This window comes from Pteronotus mesoamericanus, unplaced genomic scaffold (genome assembly GCF_021234165.1).
Source record: "Pteronotus mesoamericanus isolate MK-2021 breed Mesoamerican mustached bat unplaced genomic scaffold, CSHL_Meso_final contig_41, whole genome shotgun sequence".
NCBI classification, from domain to species: Eukaryota; Metazoa; Chordata; class Mammalia; order Chiroptera; family Mormoopidae; genus Pteronotus; species Pteronotus mesoamericanus.
The window spans coordinates 6989689-7015113 of NW_026555152.1; the positions used below are offsets into that span (position 1 = coordinate 6989689).

The 25425-nt window shown below is 33.8% G+C and overlaps 1 protein-coding gene across 1 annotated transcript in view; it reads right to left on the reverse strand.

Annotated features, from left to right (window-relative positions):
* KDM5A (lysine demethylase 5A) overlaps positions 1–25425 on the reverse strand; it is a 110901-nt gene that overhangs the window by 57278 nt on the left and 28198 nt on the right. Inside the window, exons 7-14 of the mRNA XM_054577166.1 lie at positions 24338–24429; positions 23584–23742; positions 22134–22253; positions 21294–21452; positions 16526–16707; positions 8283–8445; positions 6989–7108; positions 4321–4515 (exon numbers count right to left, since the gene is read on the reverse strand). Coding sequence (XP_054433141.1) covers positions 4321–4515; positions 6989–7108; positions 8283–8445; positions 16526–16707; positions 21294–21452; positions 22134–22253; positions 23584–23742; positions 24338–24429 — 1190 coding nt within the window. The remainder of the gene's footprint in view (positions 1–4320; positions 4516–6988; positions 7109–8282; positions 8446–16525; positions 16708–21293; positions 21453–22133; positions 22254–23583; positions 23743–24337; positions 24430–25425) is intronic.

Genomic DNA, 25425 nt, shown 5'->3' on the forward strand with positions numbered 1-25425 from the left:
AAATGGAAGACAAAACCACAGACTGGGAGAAAATAATGGCAAAAAATACATTTGAATAGGACTTATTTTAAACATACAAAGAGCTCTTAAAACTCAATACTGAAACAACCTGATTAAACTCTGGGCCAAAGATCTTAACAGATACCTCACCAAAGAAGATATACTGATAGCAAAGAATCATATAAAAAGATGCTCCATATCATATGCTATTAGGGAAATGAAAAGTAAAACATTAATGCCAAAATCCGTAACACTGAGGATACCAAATGCAGGAAAGGATGTGGAGCAACAGCAATTCTCAATCATTGCTTGGTGGGAATGCAAAATCATACAGCCAATTTGTAATACAGTTTGGCAGATTCTTACAAAACTTAAAATATACTCACCATATAATCCAGCAATCATGCTCCTTGGTATTTACCTGAAGGAGTTAAAAAATTATGTCCACACTAAAACTTACATACAGATGTTTATAGAGTTCACTTTATTCATAACTGTCAAAACTTGGAAGTAACCAAGATGCTCTTCAGTAGGTGAATGGTTAAATAAACTGTGGTATATCCAGACAACAAAATTTTATTCAGTGCCAAAAAGAAGTGAGCTATCAAGTCACGAAAAGACATGGAGGAATCTTAAATGCATATTACTAAGTGAAAGAAGGCAATCTGAAAAAGGATGGAGAGATATATATATTGCACTATTACTGCAAATATTCAATATATACAGTGCAATATATATATAGTTTGTATATATATATATTTTGATTGGGATTGCAATACATATATATATTGCAATCCCAATCAAAATTCAAGTATGGATGTTGACAAACTGATTACAAAGACACACACACATACACACACTGATTAAAAAGACACACACACACACCCCCCGTCCCCCCCCACTATGTTGACAAACTGATTACAAAGACAGACAGACACAGACACACACACAGACACACACACACACACACACACCCACCCCACCCCCATATGTACATAAGTGTACGGTAAAGGATGTTGATAAGGTAGGAGGCTATCCATGTATATGGGCAAGAGTTATACAGAAAACCTCTGTACCTTCCCCTCATTTTGCTGTGAACCTTAAAGTACTCTTAAAAAAAAATACAAAAGGTTAATAAAATAAATAAATATTCAATGTATAAGAAAAACAAGACTTTTAAGAATATAGGTAGAAAGTGAGAATAACAACTCAGGTCATACATTAACATCTCAAAAAGTGAAATAAAAAAAAAAAGATTCATTTCAATCTTATTCTTTCTTGTTTTTATGATGTGTTATTTAAACTAGAAAAAGGAATTTTACCATTCAGTAACAACTATTATTTCTAAGGTAACTCAAATTCTTAAAATTACCAGCTTTAAATATTTTATACTAGTAATATTTATATCATTTCTAATGTGTATATTTTGGCTTACAGATTTCATTCCCATTCATGCCTATAAGAAAAGTAGTGAAATTGGATCAGTTTTACTTTTCAGTCCCAAATCGTTAGTCCACTATATTTCTCCTCAGTTTAAACCTATATTTATTCCAAGACTCTTCAAATCTAAGTTAATACATATAGAGCCCATATTTGAAACAAATTATTTAGAAATACATAGAAATTCCTTAATTTGGTGATTATACAAATTTTCCTAGGTGAAAGTGTTATTTTCAGGAAAATTTTGATATCAGATGACAACAGGCTTCTACTACAATCTACCAGCTGGGATATGTCAAAAATAAAGTATCTTCTCAACTTACTATTGGTTGTTCTTTTTTTCTTTTAGCCTACAGGGTATTCTATTAAATTACATTTTGTTTTTCTAAAATACTGGTATTTTCAATACAAAGTTGTTTTTTTCCCCACCTACCAAGTGTTCCTGGTTCAAATTCTTGGTTAGTGTTCTCCTAAGTACTTGAAATTATAAATGACATATGATACAAGACAAAAAGCTTTGATCTATACCTCACGCATTCCACATACAAAAATTAACTTGAACTGGATGATAAACCTAACTATAAGAACTAAAACAATAAAACACTTGCGGAAAACATAGGACAAAATCTTTGTGATCTTGGATTAAGCAAAGAAATCTTAAATATAACCGAAAGCACAAGCCATAGAAGAAAAAATTGGTACACTAAATTTCATAAAAATTAAAAAATTCTGCTCTTTAAAAAAATACTATTAAGAAAGTATTGATAAGATAAGACAAGCCCAGACTGTAAGAAAATACTTCCAAATCATTTATCTGATAAAGAATTTAAATCCAGAATATATAAAGAACTCTCAAAATTCAGTAAGAAAACCACCAAATTTTTAAAAGCTGGGTAAAAACAAACTGATAGATGCATAGGTGGGAGGTATTGGATAGCTGGGTCAAAAAGGTAAAGGGATTAAGAAGTACAAAATGGCAGTTGTAAAATAATCATGAAGATGTAAAATAGACTATAGGGAAAACAGTCAATAATCTTGTAATAACTATGTATGTTGCCAGGTGGGTACTAGACCTATCAGGGGGATCACTTCATAAACTATATAATGTCTAATCACTATACTATACACCTGAAATTATTATAAAATACTATTGTCAACTGTAATTGAAAAAAAAAAAAGGGTTAGGCAAAAGATTTAAACAGATTCTTCCCCCAAAGATACACAAACAGCTAATAAGCACTGAAGAAGATGTTCAAAATCATTAGTCATTACAATTAAAACTACAATGCAATACCACTACAAACCTAGTGACAAGTTAAAAAAGACTAACCATTCCAAGTGTCAATGAGAATGTAGCATAAGCAAAACTCTCATACTGCCAGTGGAAATGTAAAATGATACAACCACTTTGGAATATAGTTTGGTTGTTTTTATTTTTACCAAAATTAAACACACACACACCATATGACCCAGCCATTCCACTGCTATATTTATTTACCCAAGAAATAAAATCATGTTAAAAGAAAAATCTGTACCGAAATGTTCAAAATAATTCCATTCATAACAGGCAAAAACCAAAAACAATTTAAAAGGTTTTATTTATTTTTTATTTTTAGAGGGGAAAGAGAAAGAGAAAGAGAGAAATATTGATGTGAGAGAGAAACATCAATTTGTTGCCTCTCACAGCACCTGGACTGGGACCAAACCCACAACTCAGCATGTGCCCTGACCAAGAATCAAACTGGTGGTCTTTCGCTTTGCAGAATGACACCCAACTAACTGAGCTGCACTGGCCAGGGCTAAAAACAATTAAAATGTCCATTCACAAATGAATGGATAAAGACATTGTGGTATGTCCACTCAATGTAATACTCTTGGCAATAAAAAGGTATATACTATTAATACATGTAACAGCATGGCTAAAACTCAAAGTATTTATGCAAAGTGAAAGAAATTAGATAAAAAAGTATAAATTATGTAATTCATTTTAAGTAAGATGTTTTAAAAAAGGCAAACTAAAATAGATTAGTGTTTTTCTGTAAGAGATATGAGTGGGATGCGATGGGACAAGAGGAAAGGATTACAAAGGGGCATAAGGAAACTTCTGAAGGTAATTCATTATCTTGATTGTGACAAAGTCACGAGTATGTTCATAGACAAACACCAAATTATACACTTCAAACATATATTGTTTATTGTATATCAATTATACCTGAACAAAGCTGTTTAAAAAATGGAAACAGATTATCTAAGTAGAGAAAGCAGGCTGTGCAAGAGCAAAAGGAAGCATGTCACAAATCCAGTGACACTAGCTATAAAAGGAGGGTCAGGGAGAGGGGGCCAAAACGAGGATAAGACAGATTTTCTCATATAGTTCCCATTTCCATATGATAAATGTTTATCTTATTCTAAGCATTCAAAATCCCAACCTTGGTTATTCAATTCTTTCTACTCATTAAATTACTTATAAGAAGGGGAAATAAAAGACAGATTTACAAGTTACATTTCTGGTGACTGACAGTCTGTAATCCCCAGAAACATAACTTTCATTCAATTACAAAGCTTAGAGAGAAAAGAAAGATTTGAACTTTCTTGTTTAAAGAAATAATACTATATGTAGGAGATTTTTAAAAATAAATATATACCCAAGAAATTCTGACTCCATTTTTTAAAACCTAGAGATGATGACATCAAGATTCTTAAAACTTTTTCAACTTGAAAGAACCAAAATGACAAGTATAAAAATATGAAGCCTTTTCCAGACTAGTGCTTTTTGTGTTTAACTTCTAAAAAGATCAGATAAAATGAATTTTTATAGGTTCAATTTTTTTATATTCCATAAGCAATATTAAAAACAGGAAATGTGCCCAGCAAACTCACCATTTGCACCACAGCCTCCCTTAATCGTGTCTCTTCTTCAGTCATCAGAGTCAATTCTTTGCAAACCATGGCAGCCAGCCCCACATCTAAGCACTCTGGATCTGCTGCCATTTTGAAAATGAGTTCCTCATGTGAAAAGACACAATGGCGCCTTAGGCGGCGGTAGTGATTGACACACTGACGTCCAATGGGCAACTGGAAACAAGACAAGATTCTCAAATTAAATTACTTGCCTATAACATATTCCAGAACAAAACCACTATTTACTCTACAGACTCTCCCTTTTATTATAAAAAAGACAGAATAACAAACTCCATTTGAACTCATGAGGTAACTGTAAGTATTAAACGTTTGTGGCCCAGCAAGAATTTTGATTCCCATAATTTTGAGTTGCTAAGCTTCTGGCATAAGCTGCTGATTTTCTACTCACTGTGTATGTACATCAAGAAGTACGAGTTCCTCTATTTGTATAAACAAGGCAGCATACTTTTAGACCAAGCTAACATAAAACTGCCATTATAAGAAAAAGGAAAAGGAAAATCAGGCTATGAAGAGTTAAGTGGACATATTCAGCATTGAAGTTTCCACAGAACAAAATGAACAGCTGTTATAGTACCAAAGGGGAAAAAAGGGGAAGGAAGGGAGAGAGCTAGAAAAGGAAGAGAGCACTATTTTTTTTTAGCAATCCACACTGACTGACTTAATTTTTTTAATAAGGACCAATGCAAAAGATGACTTAGACTTTTGCATCTAGGAATTCTTTTAAAAACAACTAGTCTGGTCTACAGAGAATTCAAGATTAAAGTGTAAGACTACATAATTTTCTTTAAGTGAGATAAATGATTAATTACTCTTCATAAATATGAGATATACTCTGTAAGATGAATTCTGAAAATTTGTTTAACTGTCAAGCTTTAGTTTTAGCCAAATGATAATACTAGCTATCCAATACACACATATATACATATATTCTCTCTCAACTTCTTTCCTATACTCTAGCTGAAAAACTTGGGTGGCTAAAAGGAGTTTTTGTTTGTACTTCAAAACTGCAATGCAAAATAAAAAAATAAGAAAATGAACATTTAAGAACCATCTAGAATTCACTTCCATTTTCAGAAAGGAATCACAAGAATCACAGTTCAAAAGTACAAGACTATCTCTGAATCAAGCAGTATTTTCATACTCTCCCAAAGAAACAAACTTTTCCAAGAAAATATATATATACTGAACATGATTAGCAAATATTTGTCTATTAATGATATACAACACTTTCATTTCTTAGTTTTTACATATTTACTCTTCAAACATTTATATAGCTTTAATACAAGGGCAAGAAAGAGAAAAACAAAACTAGGATTTGCAATTCTTAATTACAATATATAAGAAGCCACATAAAACAGCTGATTTATTCAATTTGTGGCTTCTAAAAATTAGTACCATCACTTTATTCCAGATATAAAGCTGCTATAACTTTTCCTTTATATCACTACCTTCTTCTAAAGAGTATCAAGAGCTTTTACATACATTATTTCAATTGTTTGAGGTTATTTAGTGCATCAGTATCTAAAAAAATGTAGGCCCACTGAAATTTAAAAAGGTGCCCAAGGTCAAATATCAATAATTGCAAATTAAAGGCAGAAACAATCTAACTCATCTCTGAATCATTTCTATTTCCTACCCCACACCTGACCAAGCAACAAGTAAATCATAAACAATAAATGTCAGCTGAGTTTTTTAAATAGAGCTCAAACTCAGGGCAAAGACCTAAGTTTGGTCTTGCTCTTGCTGCTTCTTAAGTCTAATAGGAAAGAAGTAAAAGTACTAGGTCAAATAAAATTGTTCAACTGTATCATTTCATTCATTAACCAAGGAAACAAAAAATGGTTAATCATGAAATTTAATGAATTAAGATGCCCGCAGAAAACATAAGATCTGGTATTGCTAAAGGCTATACCCCCCCCAAAATGTTGAGAGGTGACAGAAAAATAACATTAATAAAAGAAAAAGTCAGAGCGTATTAAAAACCTGCAATCTTTCCCCAACGAATATGACATAATTATAACTGAATTTTTTTTGATAATTACTTCATACAAAAGCAAAATAGCAACTACTGGCATTATCATTTACACATAAGTGCAGCCCATATAGATCTTATTACAGTTACTCCTTAAAATAAACTTTTTTAAAAAGGAAATATAGAAAACATAAAATGGGAGGGAGAATAAAATCACCAAATTGTCCTTAAAAAAATAATAATACAGGGGTATTTTAAAATAAAAGCACAGAGGGAGATATTTGAAAATATGGCATAATTGATTCTTATTAAGAAGATCTGGTTGTCTTCATAAAATCCAAAAGTGTTCAGAGAAAGCAAAGACAAGAGGAATCATATTCTCTCAGAAAAGAATCAGAAAATATGAATTGACCATTTAAAATTCAAGCAGAATGGGGAAAATAATGAATGAATAAAAAGTAAAGAATTATAAAATCTTCCAAATAAAAACCATAATGGGAACTCTAACTGAACTTTCTAAATTACTACAGCCACTCCAGTCTTCACTGAAATACTCATGAACCCTACCCTCCTCAGCTAAGGAAATACTGCAACTAAGATGCATTTCCCAGGGATGTTAGTAGACGTACAACAGCTACTTGCTATAGAACAGACCCAGTCAGCAGTACAGAAGTTCACAGCTTCAGCGAAGTTGTAGCCCTGATTAAATCCAGAATGATAGGCACGAGGAAACGTCACGACAAACTCGCCAGCACACTGATTGGTCCTGTACACCTAAGTGTAAATTCAAAACAGTGATACAAAACAAAATAAAAACACAAAAAAAGAGGGTAACAAATTTGATCAGTCAGTTTCAGAGGCACTTTCTAAAATCAAAAATAACAAAGCATTAACCTACACACATCAGAAAATAGTATCAGGTTTAAGAAGCAACCAGAATTTTACCTTCTTAAAATAGTCACTGATAACAAGTTATAATAATTCATGACAAAAATTAGCACCTAAAAGAAATTCTCAAAGAGAAAGTGTTACTCTCACTGAGCTACTAGTTTAAAACTTTATAGAATTTTTACAATTAAAAGAATTTAATTCCTCTTATTCTTGTATTGTTTGTTTTTTGTTGTTTTTTAAAATTTTTATTTTTTGTTCAAATACATTTGTCTCCACCTTCCCACCACCACTTTCCCCTGCCCCCTTCCCTCTTCAATTGTATTGTAAATAGAGGTAATAGATGGAACTTCCTCCTGTTCTTGAATAATTTTTTGGAAACAGACTAATTGATTAGCTCATATGTATTATGAAAATATCCCCAAATCAGTTTTCAGAAATCTCACTTTGTTTTATAATACTATGTATCTTTTGAAAAATCTCATATTCTAGCATAAATTCACTCTATAAAGACAAGTAACACTTCCACTAATCTAGTCTCATTAAGGTTATGTTGACTGACTGTATGTTAATAACCTTAGCAAGTTTATACCTTATCATGTGTTAGTAGCTTAAATTTAATAACCATTTTCAAAACTAAGTTGAAAAGTAGAAAAGGTATTCATGTACATTTACTTTGTCATCTCATGCAGAAAAAGGCAGTGAAATCTTTATATAAAATATGTATGATTTCCTAAAGAATAAACATTAGTTATTAGGACTTTTGCTAAATAGGGATAATAAAGAATATAAGATTTTTATTAAAACAAGATATAATGGTTTACTGAAAGCAAAATGTTATTTTAAAAGATATCTATATATAAAGTACAATTTATACTTTAAAACATCCCTTTCTTAATCAAATAGATGTTGTCCCTTCAGAGTGTAAATTCTAATTTCGCTAGATGACATGAATTTTTACCGCCAGTTACAAAACAAGGCATTTATTGAGACTCTATCTAATCGAAAGATAAAATAACTTTAAATTTAAAATACTGAAAGGAGACACAAAAAGACTCACAGGCACACCATGCTCCATTAGCACATTGGGGTTCATGATGGTGACTAACTGATGTAGAAGATCAGGCTGAGATTCAAACAACTCAGGGGCCAGCTCCCTCATCACCTCCTCCAGTTGTTCTGCAGCATGAGACGGCACACCATACCATGTCTTTGGCTCCCCCCTAGCAAAAGAAATAACTGTTTAGCTAGGAAGAGCATGGTGTCAATAAGGCCAGTGTCTCTGATGCAAATCCACTAAATTATAATTAACTGTCTCATTTCAAATGGCCACAGACTATAAGCCCTGAATCCTGGCAACCATCTCATAAATCTGTGCTGTTTGCAATAGATACATACTTATCACTATTAAAAAAACAATTCAAAACACATAAATGCCTAAAGGTGCATCAGTAAACAGTATCCTCAAACAGGAAAGAGGCTACATGAAAGGTACACACTGTCCCAAAGGATACTGACATACTTCCTTGATTCACAGGTCCACTAATAATTTTGAGGATAATTAGAATGTTAAAGTAAAAGTCAATGCTCTCTAGAATACCTTTACATAATTTCATGGAGCTCAATTTTACTATCCAAAAAAATAAGCCAAGGCTAGAAATCGTTGAAACCTTGAATAGAGTTCTAGCTATAAATCTTAAGGACCAAAAACTTGATATCATTAATGAACTAGATTTTAGTGCACTAGAGTTCATTTATAATGCCAAGGTGTATTCCTAGGAAATGGATTTAATTACTCAAGTTATTTATAGAATACCTCAATTTCTTAATCCTAATCCAATTCACAGTGCCATTTCTAATAGAATTTACTGTGATGATGAAAATATTCTTCTAATGCAGGAGCTCCACGCCAGGGAAGTGTTTAAGTGTTTGTGATATTCCAAAAAAAAAACAAAACACCCGGAGGACCAGCAGATGTGGACATGTCATTTATTATTTACATTACAGGGGAGTACATCCATTGCAGCAGATGGTAGAGAGACCGTGCCTCACCTCCAGCCTTGGTGTTATTTATAGGGTTAGGAAGGGGTTAGCATGTGAAAATTCTACATTTTCATGATAAACAAGAGTCTTGAGACACACAAGCCTTGAGAGGGCTGAGACATCCAGACACAGACTGTTTTTTTTCATTCCTTAGGGCTACCACAGCTATTCTCTAAGGTTGTAGAGAGGCCATGCCCTGAGTTGTTCCATGCTCTGTTCTGATATTGTTTTTTTCACCTTATAATTTTTGTGTTAGTTTTTCCAAGCATAGAGTCCCTCACTGGTGAGTGTTGGTATACTGCATTTATATGCCATAAATATAGTATAGGCTATATATACCCCAAGAGGAGGAGAAAAAGGCAGAGGCCAAGAATGTCAAGGAGGACATGACTTTTGTCTTATAAGATATGGATAGACAAACCAGGTCCCTGCCTATGTAGGGTTGGGAAGATTTGTTGCTGGGGTGTTTTTTTTTTGGTTTTTGGGTTTGTTTGTTTTTTTTTGCCTGATTAAAGAAAAACAAGGGACTAGGATTTGAGACTGGAAAAGAGAAACTGTTAGCTGATTTTTCCAAAGCAGGAATAGGCTGGAATTCCCAAAGTATTATCTTGATATGGAATTGTGGTACTTAATTTAATTATTTAGTTTTGATAATAAGTCTACTTAGCTAAACCACTGAGCGATGTAGATGGGCTTTTAAAGTAAGACATATACTGTGTAAACAAGTAATCAGGTATGAAAACAGAAAGAACACAAAGGTTAATGAACGTAATAAATTACAAACCAGTTTCTGAGTTTGTAAGTGACAGATGAGAAGACTTCCAAATCAAAGTTTTTGCTGAAATGAAATTAAGTAGTGAAAATTTGATAGACTGTCTCTATCTGTAGTTTAAATGTTTTTGGAAAGAAAACTAGAAAAATGCAGGATCCACCCTAGCTTATAGGTGAAAAATAAAGTTTTGTTGACAATTTATTGAAGTCTAATTTTTATAATTGTGTATAATAGATTTTATTGAAACATAATTTTTAATTATTTTATTAGCGAATCAAATTAAGGTTAATTCATTTACTGTATTAAGTCCAGTTTTAATTTTGCCTGATTATTTGTATAAACACAATAGGAACAGTAATTGATTACACAGGTATTTTAAAATTTACTTTGTTGGAATGTTATACAAAGTTGCTGTCAGGCTTTATCTGCAATATTTACAGATATGGGTGAATTCTTCAAGTTTGTGAGGTTCCCAAATTATTTGGAGGTTTTTTGTTTTTTGTTTTCCATTTTCCCAGGTAAGCATCAGAGCCCATGCATTTTTCTGATCATGGCATTTCAAAGACATGGTTAATAAAACTATAACTGGAAACCAGTTTTAGGTGTCCTATTATGAAGACATCAGATTTTTACTGGATTTCTGTAAATATATTGTCATAGAAAGAATAATACTTATTTGTTAAGAGTTTCTAAATTTCTGAGGGATCAGGCATGAAGAAAAATATTTTAATATTGTTTATGAAACTATAATTTATCAATTTGTTTTAGGAAAATAAGTTTTCTTATGTCTGAAAAACAAAAGATTAAAAATTAGTAATATTTTTAACAAAAGTTATAAAAGTCACAAAAACTTTTATTATGTTCTATAATTAATTTTTCTCTATCCTGATTACTGAGAAGCATGTCTATAAATAGTTATTTTACAGAATCTTAGCAATTTTTGTTCAGTTTAATGGTATGATTCGAAAATCCATTTTCAGACATATGAAATTCAAAACGAGTCAGAGTCCTCTCCATGAACCCCTCCAAAGACATAATATATTGTAAATGTATTAGAGTAAAACAATGGCTGTTTGTAAATAACAAATATTAAAACAATCTGGTTAAAGATTTGGTAACATAACTGACAGGACTTCTTGTCAAGATGGAGGTGTAGGTAGACACACTTCACCTCCTCATGCAATCACAGAAAGAATTACAACCAGATCTCAAAACAACACCCAGGACCACCAGACAACTGAGCATATGGGAAGTCTGACAACCAAGGATTTAAAGAAGCCACATTTATCCAGATGCGTAGGAGAGGCAGTCGTGGAGACAGGGCGGAGACAGTGTGGCATAGAGAAACCAAAGCAGTGCCAGCGGAACAGCCAATCTCACCTTCACGTGTGGTGGATAAAAATCAGGAAGGATACCTTGGGGAGCGAGTGATCCCAGCCCAGGACAGACAGCACAGTCCAGGCTTCCAGCACCAGGAAGAAAAACCCCAATTATCTCTGGCTATAAAAACCAATCGCAGCTAGGGAAGCAGAAGAAACTGCTGGATTTTCACAGCTTAAAGAGCCCATGTGGGATTAAAACATAGACAAACCCAAGAGCAACAACTGGAAGGATGCCAAATGCATGGGAGGTGGGTGAGGTGCCTGGAAGCAGGGTGAGTGCCTGGTAGGCCCCAGAAGCCAGGCACCAGGACTGTCCCTTCTCCAAGCCTCCCCCCACCACACAGAGCCATAATGTGGTTAAAGGGGTTGCCCCACTCTGGCAGTTACCTAAGGCTCTGCCCCACACAATTTACAGGTGCCTTTTCTACATAGGCCATGCTACTAAGGCAGGGAGGAAAAGCAGCTCTTCCTAGTACACAGAAACAAACACAAGGAGGCTGCCAAATTGAGGAGGCAAAGAAATATGGTCTAAATGAAAGAACAGAACAAATCCCCAGAAAAAGAACTAAACAAAACGGAGATAGCTAACCTATCAGATGCAGAGTTCAAAACAGTGGCGATCAGTATGCTCAGAGAACTCACTGAGTATGGCCATAAAATGAAGGAAGAAATGAAGGATACACTAAGTGAAATAAAGAAAAACATACAGGGAATCAACAATGAAGGGAACGAAGCTGGGATTCAACTCAATGATTTAAAGCAAAAGGAAGAAATAAACATTAAACCAGAAGAGAAAGAAGAAACAGGAATTCAAAAAATTGAGAAGCTTAGGAGCCTCTGGGACAACTTTAAATGTACCAACATCCGAATCATAGGGGTACAGGGAGAGAAGAAGAGCAAGAAATTGAAAACTTATTTGAAAAAATAATAATAAAAAAAAAACTCCTCTAATTTGGCAAAGGAAATAGACATTCAAGCCCAGGAAGCACAGAGTTCCAAACATGTTGGCCCCAAGGAGGACCACACCAAGACATGTCACAGTTAAAATGCCAAAGGTTAAAGAGAATCTTAAAAGCAGCAATACAAAAGCAGAGAGTAACCTACAAAGGAGATCCCTAAGACTATCCGCTGATTTCTCAAAAGAAACTTTGCAGGCAAGAAGGGACTGGCAAGAAGTATCCAAAGTGACGAAAAGCAAGGACCTACAACCAAAATGCCTCTATCCAGCAAAGCTATCTATCCTTTAGAATGGAAGGGCAGAAAAGTGCTTCCCATGTAAGGTAAAGCTAATGGGATTCATCATCACCAAGCCATTATTATATGAAATGTTAAAGGAACTTATTTAAGAAAAAGATCAAAACTATGAACATTAAAATGACAACAAACTCACAATTATAAACTGAATCTAAAAAAACAAAAACAAACTAAGCAAACCACCAGAACAGGAACAGATTCATAGATATGGAGATCATTTGGAGGGTTATCAGCTGGGATGGGGAAGGGACAAAATGGGGGAAAAAGTTGCAGTAATTAAGAAGTACAAAATGGTAGGTACAAAATAGACAGGGGCATGTTAAAAACAGTATAGGAAATGGAGAAGCCAAAGAACTTATATGCACAACCCTGGACATGAACTAAGGGTGGAGACTGCTGGAAGTAAGGGGGATACCGAGTGGAAGGGAGCAAAGGGAACAAAATTGGGACCTCAATAGCATTATCAGTAAATTATACTAAAATAAAATTTAAAAATATTTGTAGCTATTTGAATAATTTTAAAAAATTAAAGCCATATCCTAGAAATAACATAACTGACAAAGGAATTTGTTTTTCTGTAATAATATTTTAAGGTAAAAATTAAAATATAAATGAAAGTATCTTAGAATTTGTGTGATTTCTAGAATATCTGTTTTAATCAGAATGTGTATGTAAACAGAATATATTTTTTACTTGACAGTTTTTAAGGACTTTAAGTATATTAAATAGGCCTGATTAACTTGAAAACTTTTCTTTTACAAAAGAAGGAGAATAATTAATTAAAGTATTCCAGGGACCCACTGGAGTAATTTAAAGTCATGTCTCAGTTAGAAAGTATTTTAAATTTGAACTTTGGGAAGGGTGTCAATAAACTTAACCAAAAGAATATAACAAACTTTTTGTAAAATAACTTTTTTATGGTAATGATAATAAAAGACATTCTTTAAACTTAAAATTGGTTTTTATATCAAATAATTTGTCCCAGCCACAGGATTTTGTTTAATTTACATATGTTTATTTTTGTAAACCAAAAAAATATTATACACTATTTATGCAACTTGGAGGCAGAAAACATATTACAGGTAATATATAAGGTCTGTATGGAAAAGTCCAGCCATTGTTAAAATAACAAGAATGGTTTGTGCAACATTGATGTAAACTGGCAGCCAAGGACAATGGACTGGAATGCCCATGTGTGAACAATGAGAACTTCACTGTACTAGTCAGTGGGGCCAGTAGACACCATTGAGTAAGCATGCATACTGTGTGGCTGTCGCATTCAAAATGACTGAGCAAGTAGAGCAAGGAGTCTACATTAAATTTTGTGTTAAGCTTAAACATTGCTCCACAGAAAGTATTTGGATGATTCAGGCGGCCACAGCTATGGGCAACTGGTGACTGGCAGCTTCATCACAACATACCCACTTATGCATTCACATCTCCTACAGTTTTTTGGTGAAACATCAAATCAACCAGAAGATTCAGCCCACCTGCAGTTCAGATTTGGTGCCCTGCAACTTCTGGCTTTTCCCAAAACTAAAATCACCTTTGAAAAGGAAGAGATAAAGTAAATGATTTTTTTTTTTTACTTTTTTTGTGTATATGATGTTTCAGTAACTTTTTTAGATCCTTTTAGTTTGCCTCTTTTAACTCATTCAGAAATTAGAACATTTTAAATTTTATTTTTAAAAATATAGTATCATAATTTATATTTTTATTAAAACAATATATTTTTAAAACTTAATTAGAACTTAATTTTTAGTGACAAAAGTAATTAGTATTCTTTTAGACTGACAAATAATATATTTTTTAATTTTCAGAAAGTTGTATTTTTATTGGCAATTATATTTATATTCTTATTTTTGGTGATTACTGAATTCCTTTAGTGTACTGAGAAGTGAGCTGTTTTATTATTAGTGTTCTTTACAACTTCTACAGAAGCTGAAGAAGAGGCAAAGGAGAGATCAACTTCGGGCTTGTTCCTGGGACCACAGCTCCTCAGCCTCCAGAAGGAGAATTCAGAGTATTTAAAAGACTCATTTTTTCCCCCTGAGTTTTATTGTCTGAGAGGACTGTGAGATTCCTTTCCTTGTTTAAACCATCAATTTAAATTTTTTGAGTAAAATTTTTATGATGTAACAACATGAAAGATTGTATACAAGAGATTGTATCCCATTTATCAGTGCTTTGGCAAAACATTCAAGATTGAAACCAAGCAGTTCCTTTCACAACAGAAACAAGAACAGTACCTAAAGCAAAGGCAAAGTTTCAAGGAGAGACTGAGACTAGCCTTAGAATTTTATTTCCTCATTTTTCTTTTCAAGTTAAGCTCATCTTCTAACCACCGTACTTTCCCTTCAGCTGCCAGCTGCTTGGTAGTGCACTTACACAAAGCATGCAGTAGGGGCCAACCCACTGTTACCACTGCAGTGTATTTTTTTTTTACTTTTCCAATAGCAGCGTTCCAACTTTAAAAGTTCTACACAACCCAAGGAAGTGTCTGGGTGTCCCTCCAATCTGGAGGAGGGTCCCAGGAATCAAATAGACTTGTCACCTCATACCACAATAAACCAGTGGACCGCCCTGGGATTCCCCTCAGTGACTTCTCCATGGGCTACTTCTGAAATACCCCTGCCAACCTCTCCAGCACTGCCCCCAGCATTCCCCTTAGTGACCTCCACCACTCAGCATGTTGGCACTCTCAGTCAACTCAACAGGGGTGCTTTCTGGAGTACCATGTTCATGATGCCAACTATGACACAAAATCTCCTAGCCAGGAAGCTGTGTAAGTGTTTTGTGATAATGCAAAAAAAACCACCCAGAGGACCGGGAGATATGGACATGTCATTTATTATTTACATTACAGGAGAGTACACCAATGGCGGCTGATTGGTGTGAGAAAGACCGCATCCTACCTCCACCCTTGGGACTTACTTACAGGCTTAGGGAGGAAGTAGTGTGTGAAAATTCTACACACTTTCATGATAAACACAGGTGTCTAGAGACACACAGGCCTTGAAAGGGCTAGGACATCCAGATATAGACTGGTTTTTTTCATTCCTTATGGTTGCTGGCCAGGCAGCCTCCTTAGGTCATGGAGTGGCCACATCCTAAATTACCCCACAGTCCTATAACTGTACTGGCTAATCCAGGAGCCCCTACTTACATGTGACTATAAAGCACTTGAAATGTGGTTAGTGCAACTGAGGAAGTAAATTTTTAATTTTCCTTAATCTTAGCTAACTTAAATAGCCATATGTGGCTAGAGGGTTATCACATTACACAGCATAGTGATCAAGTAGAGAATGAAAATCACTAGTTTTCCACTGCACAGTGTAATCTGAATAGAGGTTTCCAAACAGAGAGAAAAATACGTTTTAGTTAGGATCATAATACCGGTCAAGAAACCAGGTAAGCTGCAGTTGAGAATCTAATAAATTCTGCAAAAGAACTTACCAGTAATGAATGTACATGTAACATAGGTGTTTTTAGGGAAAATGTTATTTAAAAGGTAAAATCATTTGAAAATTTGATATACAGAAGGTTTAGTCAGATCTTAAACAGAAAGTTTAAAGTATATAAACTTTAAACATCCTTCCTGGCATATCAAAAGATATGCCAAAGCAGTATTATTTGGTCTAAAACTCTAAGCTCTAAGCATACACATACTTTAAAAAGAAAGGTGTCCGAGATATTGTATCCTTACACCACTACATTTCTCTTCCTTAATATATTATCCTATTTTGGATAGGAAATACTTTAAATTCAGCTCACCCTAATATATCATCTAATATTATTAAACTTTTAAAAATCTTATTATATTTTCGTGCTGTTAATAAAGATTTTACCTACCAGTGCAAGTAATTGATGGAATAACTCCAGTGATCTTCAATGTGCCAGCAAAAAGAAGAGAAACACATTCCCACATAGAGCCATGGTACTTTCATACCAGAAATGTCTACGTTAATATGTGCAAGAACAGACTGCTCGAGGACAGGCATGTTATTCAAGTTCCAACCAGAAAGCGCATATTCCTATAGAGAAAAAAAAATGTCAATGAGAGATCAGAAATGACCAGTGCCAAAAAGAAATCTCAAGAGAGTCTTTAAAAAAAGAAGTACAAATTTTATGTTTATAGTAAGCTAGTCCACAGAATCTGTACTCTTTTCTATACCTAAATATTTAATCCTATCTTTTTATTTGGGTGGTATTTAGATTTCCCTTTAACTATTTCAGATATCTCTGGTTTATTCTGAAGAATATGAACAAGGCTTTTTACTACTCCACCCAGACTACCAGTAAAATACTGTGAGACTCATTTTAATAGATTACTATTATAGTTCTGCTTTTATTGCCAGTAGCGTAATTTCCCAATATGTCTATCACTGTACTCTTAGAATGGTGCTATATAACGAAGACATAAAAAGATACACAATCCTGAATTTGTGGCAACACTGAAAACTGAGATGATGCAGAAAAAAGTAAGCACCACCAATCCCATTACAAACTCATCTAGAAATATTAGATAAATTATAATAACAAAAACATTTGTTTCCTAGATGAACTCAAAACAGAAAAGGATCCCCAGTTTCCAGGAAAAAAGAAAGGAAGCAAAGCCAGAATAAAAGCAGCTGTCTGAGTTTTCATAGAGGTTGCTAACTAAATATAAGCACTGGACACTGAGTATCAAATGCTCACCCCTAAAGCCAGATGAGATAGAGACTTAAAAGTTCTAATCCTTGTAAAGAGCAGTTCTCAAAGTGGGCTCTAGGAAGCCCCAGACTATTTCAGGGGATCTGCAAACTATTTTCATAATAATTCTAAGATGTTATTTGCCTTTTTCACTATCATTCTTGCAGGAGTGTAGTATGAGTTTTCTAAAGGATATGTGATATGTGATATCAAAATGACTGAATACAGAAACATAACAATCCAACTGCCTTCCACTGGAAGGCTGATTAACTGTTGAACCTGGATGACAGGCACTGAGGGAGGAAGGTAAGTGTATTATTAGGTTTATTTTTACACACTTGAGACTTTCTACAATATAGGGTTTAAAAATAAAACCTTCAACATAAGAGGTTAGACAAACAAGTGACAAAACTGAAAAGAGAATCTGTGAACTAGGCATATTTGATGGTATCACCCATAATGTAGCACAGAAATTAAAATTATAAAAGTACAATGAAGAGTCACAGAGCCCTGGCTCAGTGGCTTGGTTGGAGTGTCCCCCTACACCAAAAAGGTTGCAGGTTCAATCCACCCATTCCTCTCTCCCTTAAAAAAAAAAAAAAAATCAATAAAAATATCCTTGAGTGAGGATTTAAAGAAAAAAAGTCACAAGAGGATAAAATAAAGTTCAACATAACTTTAACTAGGAATTCCAATAAAAAAATAATAAAGAGATATGATTCTTATCCTCAAAGGGCTTAAAAATGAAGAGGCTGTCAAAAAATACTATTCAATACATTTTTTAGTTGATTAGCTGATTGGCTGAAAAAAATGAATCGAGTTGAAGATGTAAGATATACAAAAATTCTAAGACAAAGCAATATATATTAAACTCCAAATACAGACAAAGGAGTAAATTCTATAGTTCTTTTGAGGTCAGCAAAATAGTAATCATCATGGGTTGGGATTGTAAAGAAAAGTTCATTGAAAATGAAGAACCTGGGTAGAGTTAGAAAGGATAGAAAAGATTTGAAAGTAAATGACAGAAAAAGTATAGTGGTCTAGCTGATGAAGGGGCAGAGTAGAATAGTCATACTCAATAATACAGGAATTAAGACTAGAAAAAAAGATTATATCTTTATATTGTTTCAAACTAAAAAGCCTGATTTAATCTTACATCAAAAGGGAAAAACAAATGCATCTTAAATATTTTAAACTTTTGATTATGGAAACTTCAATATTAACAAAAGTAGACAGATTTAGATAATGAACTCCCAAAGACCTATTAATCTAAAAATTTTAAGCGAAATAAAAACATGGGAAAGACTGCAGAGAGAAGCAGTAAGCAAAAAAGTTAATATAGCAGACTACAACTGCTGTCCCTCAAAGGCCTACTTAAAGTTTGGCCCTTGGCGGGCATCTGGAAACTCGCATGATAAATAGCTCCTTACTCTAATCAAGTGGCTCACAGGGTCTAAACTGTACAACGTGGTTTATACACACTTGTTTTCCTTCCAGCAGTCTGGAATTTGGGTATATGTTGGGCAGAGGGTACCTATGTCACCAGCCCCCAATAAATATCGTGAGCACTATCTCTAATGAGCTTCCTGGTAGGTAACACTTCACTCATTGTAGATCTGATACTGAAATAACTAAGTGCATCCTGTGTGACGCCACTGGGAGAGAACTCTTGAAAGCTTATACCTGGTTTTCTCTGGACTTTGTCCATGCATCTTTTCCCTTTGCTGATTTCCCTTGTACCCCTTCACTGTAATAAATCATAGCCATGAGTCCTCCCAGAAAATCACTAAACCTGGAGATGGTCTTGGGGATCCCCAACACGTGTTTATTATGTAAGACCATGGCAACCATCCCAGCATGATGTGATAGGAACAAGACGAGGAGAGTAATAGTGGGAGCAAAAAGAGGTTAATCCTACAGAAAATAATGAAAAATGAATTAATAGGATTCAGTCAATGATTTAACATGGAACAAGGAGGATTAGAGGAAAACAATGTTCTCAAGGTTTCAAGTTCTATGTTATCTGTATTCTTCAGAAGCCCTGTTTGTAGAACACACTGTACTCATAAGACAAATACATTAATTTCAAAAGTACTTTTCCACTGTGCCGTGATTATCAGAGAAGCATGCTATCAGATACCAAAATGCTAACCTATACATAAGTTCAAAACAAATGTATAATTCTTGTGAAAAACTAGTAGTTATCTATTATTCTGATAGAATCACCTTCACAGAAGAGTAACAAACTGACATAAAATATAAAAAGTGTGACGATTTTATACACATTTTTTAGTTAATTCTTACAATCCTTTTGTGGTAAATGGGTTCTCTCACTTCAATCTTCATCATAAAAACAGAACTGAGTTAAGCATCATTGCTTAGAAAATAAATAGCAAATCCACAATCCAGTCTAGAAAAAAAAATGGCTGTATCACCTATCTCTTCATACTATGGATGGTGTCTTTGAAGCCCAGCATTACTCCACATTCTTAAGTGAAGGTGAATGGTGCAAAAGCAGAAATAGATAAATGGATATTCACACAAAACTCAAACATGAAGAAGAATTAACATTTACATTATTAGTATTAGTTACTTGGCGTTGATATTTAAAATAATCTTTAAAAACTGTGATTTTTATCTCTGAGGTTAGAAGATGTAAATATCTAGATAACAACTTAGAAATTCAGAACAAAAAAATTCAGAGAAAGGCAAGAGCTATAAAATGTATTCTCTTTTGAATAATTAGGTAACTGTCTACCATTTGCTAATAGGTATGAAGAAACTCAGATTGATGCAATTATTTATACTTATACAAACCAGGTTTAATTTAGTAATGTTGAACACCTGTATATTCCAGCTCTGAACTCTTTGTATAAAAACACCCATATATAATCTATGTTTTCCATCCACTGAAATTATTCTCTTTCTCCATTAGTAAAACCTAGTGTCTATTCTGATTATCTTAACCTGTGTGTTCTACCATCACAGGACAAAAATAAATAAATAATGCTAAAGTAATGAGAAAGCACGAAGACACAACTTTTGATCATAAAGAAAACAAAAAAAATAAAAACTTCGTTCTGCACGTATTAAGTGCTCAGATATTTCTGAATACATGGCTAGCATAACAAAAGATGAGACATACCATGAATAAACTAAGTAGGTAATACTATAAAGAGTTAAGATGGACTAGACGTATAATGAAGGGACTCAAAAAAAATAGGTAAGTTAGGCACAGGGGTAGAGGACCAGGTAAGTAGTACACTCCAAGTTTTAAAAGGAATATGTAATTCTGTATGTGTGATATATAATTGCTTGTAGAGATACAAAATATCTGAAAGAATACACCAGAAGATGAAATAGAATCTGCCTCTGTCAGACGGTAAATCTGGGTAGGAGGGAAACTTTTCATTGTAAAGGACTTTCAGCAATGGTAATGTGAAGAGGTTGGGCAATTCCTCTCCACAGAAAACAAGGATAAATTTGGACAAAATTATCAAAACCACCATTTCATGGCACTAGAAATTGATCAAAAGCATAAAGCAAATTGAGAAGCATTTACTCTTAAAAAATTAAAAGGCTAAAGACATTGCCAGATAAGCAAAGGCTGAAAGAATTCACTGCTGGGAGACCTGCACTACAAATAAAAGCAGTCCTCCTGGCCAAAAGAAAATGACCCTAAATGGTAACTTTGTTCCACGGGAATGAATAAAGAGAACCAAAAGTGGTAAATATGTCAGTAAATGTTTTTAAAAATACTTTGAATTTGTTTTTAAAAACTGAAGATTATACTCTCTGAATATAACATGTTTAATATTTTAAATAAACAAGGTCCCTTATGATTAATGAGAAAGGTAGTTTTCTACTATGCAAATACTAAATCAGTTTGGGGTGAGCAAAAGTTTAAATACTACTATCTGTTCTGCACCTCTTCTTCTGGCAGCATCTTTCTCCGACCATCCTTTACAGGAAATCCACTTCCAAAGTCTTTTGAGGAGATATCAGCTCCATATTCTACAATAACATCTTCTTCAATGCTGCTCACCAGCCGCCAGAATTCCTTTTCTACTAGTTCTGTGGGAACCATCTACACAAAGAAAACAAAGATTATATATTACTAATTCGCTATAACCAGAATTCACTACAACATTAATACACAGGTCAAGTGAACAAAAACCCACGATAAAACAGAAAACATCCTATCCCACAGCTGAAAAGACTGGGGTCCTAGCTTTTTCCCACTGAGGATGAGGAAAAGCCAAAGACAACTTAGAAGTCCATAAAAACATAATAAACTTGAACTGCCTTTTTTGCAAGCTGCTTCTTAACTAAGAAGGATAAAGACGACCTAGGACATTATGGAGGAAAAAAGGAAACACAAAAATCAAGGCTTAATTTTAATAGCTTAGGCAAATTTTTTTAATAGAAATTTTAAGAAGCTCCTTGGAAAAGAAGCAAACTTCATATTACAAATCACTGAACAAAAGCAGCAACTGCCATATACTTTGTGCTTTTCTGTAAAGGATTACCCATGGGGGTTAATAAACAATTTAAAGATCAAAGTATATTTCTTAACAGGAAAGTACAGAACACCATATTAGAGACTGAAAGAAATAAAAACAGATGGCAGGCCCCTACTCTTTAGATTTAGTGGTCTATCAACCTTTTCATGCTTTCCCTGTTTTCTACAAAATAATGTTAAGTAGAAAGCAAACTAAAAGCTTTGGACTTCATACCTTCCCAGAGAGACCTAAGGACAGATACTCACATGGACTGGCATATTGAAATAATCAGACTTAAAATTATCTGCCATCTCTCCAAAACTCTGAAGCGAATACTCTCGCACAGCCTGTTCAAATCCAAAGGCTTCTCGAGGTTTATTACATTCCTGGGGAGAAAAAATATCTAAGATGAACTCACTGAAACAGAACAAAGCACTACAGCTCTCAGGCACTCCCTTTTTTTACCATTCCCTAGTGAAGCTAACCCAATGAATCCTAGCCAGCAAAACAAGTACTAATCACTTATAGTATGGAATTAGGAAATAATGTTCTATAACTTCAACTGCATTTTTCAGTCTTCCAGTAGGAAGGTGGTAATAAGATACCTTTAAACTTTGGAGCTGGCATTCAGCTCTGATACCATGACAAACACGTACAAGATCACTCATAATCAAGCCTATGGATGCCTATCATTTTCAGTATATTACTGGATCTAGCTATGAAGAATATAAATGTTCATGGAGAAAGGAGATAATGGATAAAGGTGTATACACTGGATTGCTAGATATCTAGCTAGAAGAATGGTTTTCCCACACTATCAATCACCATGACAAATATCTTAACACAAATACTCATTAAGGATAGGACTGCTTCTGAATCATATATCCTTGACAATAGGTATTCAATAATAATTCAAAGGCCATAAAAGACCTCTGAATACATCTAGATACCCGGCCAACTCCTTTCCTTCAATATCTTATCACATTTTATTAAAATAAGTAAACAGACTAGGCATTTCATGACAATGACATCATTATAATCTTTCAATAAGAATAATTTATACAATCAAACCAAAATATAAACAAGCTAACATATACCATCAGTTTATTTGGTAGCACAAAAAGTGAATACATAATGCCTAAGTTTTAGAGTTTCATGTCTGAATTTTACTATTTTTAATTAAAAAATAAAAATAAATAACCTACAACCTATCTTCATGTTTATTGTTTTCCAGGAATATGAACATTCTGAGCAAAAGGCTCATTTACCTACAGCAATAAACAGAATTGCCAAACCATAGTCAGAAAAAGAAACTTTGAAAGGGAAGCTGTCAGAATATAATTTCCACAGCTCCATTCAATATATCTCTTAAAAATTCCTGGAGATTTTAGCCCTGGCTGGTGTGGCTCAGTTGGTTTGAGCGTTGTCCCATAACCAAAAGGTTGTGGGTTCAATCCTGAGTGCAGTTCCCTGTTCAGGTGCATGCAGGAGGCAACCAATCGATGCTTCTCTCCCGCATCGATGTTTCTCTATCTCCCATATAACAATGAAAAAATGTCCTCGGGTGAGGATAAAAAAGAAAAAAATTTTTTTAACATCCTGGAGATTTTAAACATTGAAGAACAAAGAGTAAAAAAAGCTTTTGGGAATATGTTTAGAGTATGTGTGTATATGTGTGTTTTTATTATTAGTTTTAAAGGAATCTGTAAACTGTACCTCAGCAACACATTTTGGACATCTCCAATCTCCTTTGGGTACATCAGGTAGTGGAGGAATTAAACAAAAGGTATGATAGCTATCGTCACATCCATCACACAAAAGCAATTTATCTTCATTATTTCCCCGACCACAAAACATACAAACATAGAGATCAACCTGTTAAAAAACAAAGTAATATAAAAGTCTATTTTCTATAGTAAGTAATACTAAATTTTTACCAGGAACTCCTTAACTGAAACAAAATAATGTACACTAAAAAGTAAATACAACTTAAATCCTGAATATTTACTTTAAATAAATGTACTTAAAACAGCTTTTTATAAAACTTCCTAAATTTCCTCAGCTATTACAGGTGAGTTAATAAGAACATATCAAGTTATAAGAATAAAAAGTTTTAGGGTACTTGAAAGTCAATTAATAGTGATAAAATATCCCAAGTCATCCATTCTATATACAAATGCTCTGTTAGAGAATGAATACTGAGCACTATTTATAATATAGCTCAAGATTTTACAGATTCGTATTCATTCTCTCAGTTACTCACAAGGTCTACAACTTAGAGGAACAGTCCACGTATACGGTACAAAGCTAGGTTAACATTATATAACCAAAGCTGCAACTTCAGATTCACCATTAAGTCTTCTAACCGAATAAACTGAAAGGCATACCAAGGTACTAGAGAGCAAGATAAAAAGTGCAAAACTAAATAAAAATAAGTCCTTTCCCTCCTGACACATCTCAGAACACTTACAAAGTTAACAGAGAGAGTTCCTTTCCGTTGTCTCATTTGCATGTTAAATGCCTCTGACCTGTTGGTAACTTTTCGTCTTCGGGAGACCTCATCTTAAAATAAAAATAGTTATATAATAATAGTAAAAACTAAAGTTGAGAGCGTACTCTGGACCAGACACTATTCAAAATTCTTTAAATTAGTTAAAGTCTCACAACACTATGAGATAGAAATATCCCCCACTGAAGATAAAGAATCAGAGGTAAAAAGGTTAGATAACTTGCCCAAAATCTAACAGCCAGTTAGTGGCAGATTTGGGATTCTAATCCAGGCAAATCAAGTTCCAGAGAGTTTAACTACTAATTCTATACTGACGGTATATGATACTTACCAACGACTAGTTTGAGACTACTTTTATGACACTGCCAACCAATACAATAATTATTGGAATGGAAAAGATATCAAAGTGCTTAATTCTTAAAAGGGTAATAATAACCATTATAATGTATTTAGTAAGTCCTATCACACTAAATGTTTTGAGAATGATGGGACAGTATTATCTGATCCTCCAGAGTTCAGTCCATAATCTGAATTATGAGTTAAGTTTCTGATAGCATAAAATGTATAGTTAATGACTTGTGGTTATAGCATTGCATCAATTTCTTACACACGAAAAACGTATCTAACACAATCTTTGTTAAATTGAGTTTTAAAACTGACATGTACATACGGAGGAAAGTGGAACTTGATTCTGCATTAGTAATTTTACTCACAAAAAGTTTCAAAACATGCTAAGCTGAAAGTACCAGGTTTTCCTAAACACAGTTTATTTAAATGAAGTGTAATAATATGTTATGGCAACTAAGAAAAATATCAAAATTATAGTTAGAATTTAAGTCATAAGCCCTCCACACTAACTTTTGATACTAAAAGCCGGAGAATCCTCTCTTTCTCTTTGAATTTAAAAGTTACAAAACTTAGATCACTAAGTGAGAAACTCATTTCACCATTCTCTCATAAACCAGCCTTTAGAAACTACAATAAATTTCTGGGTCCCATTAGACATGGAGGAGGAAAATTTCTCTCTCTCAAGATATTATAAAAATTCA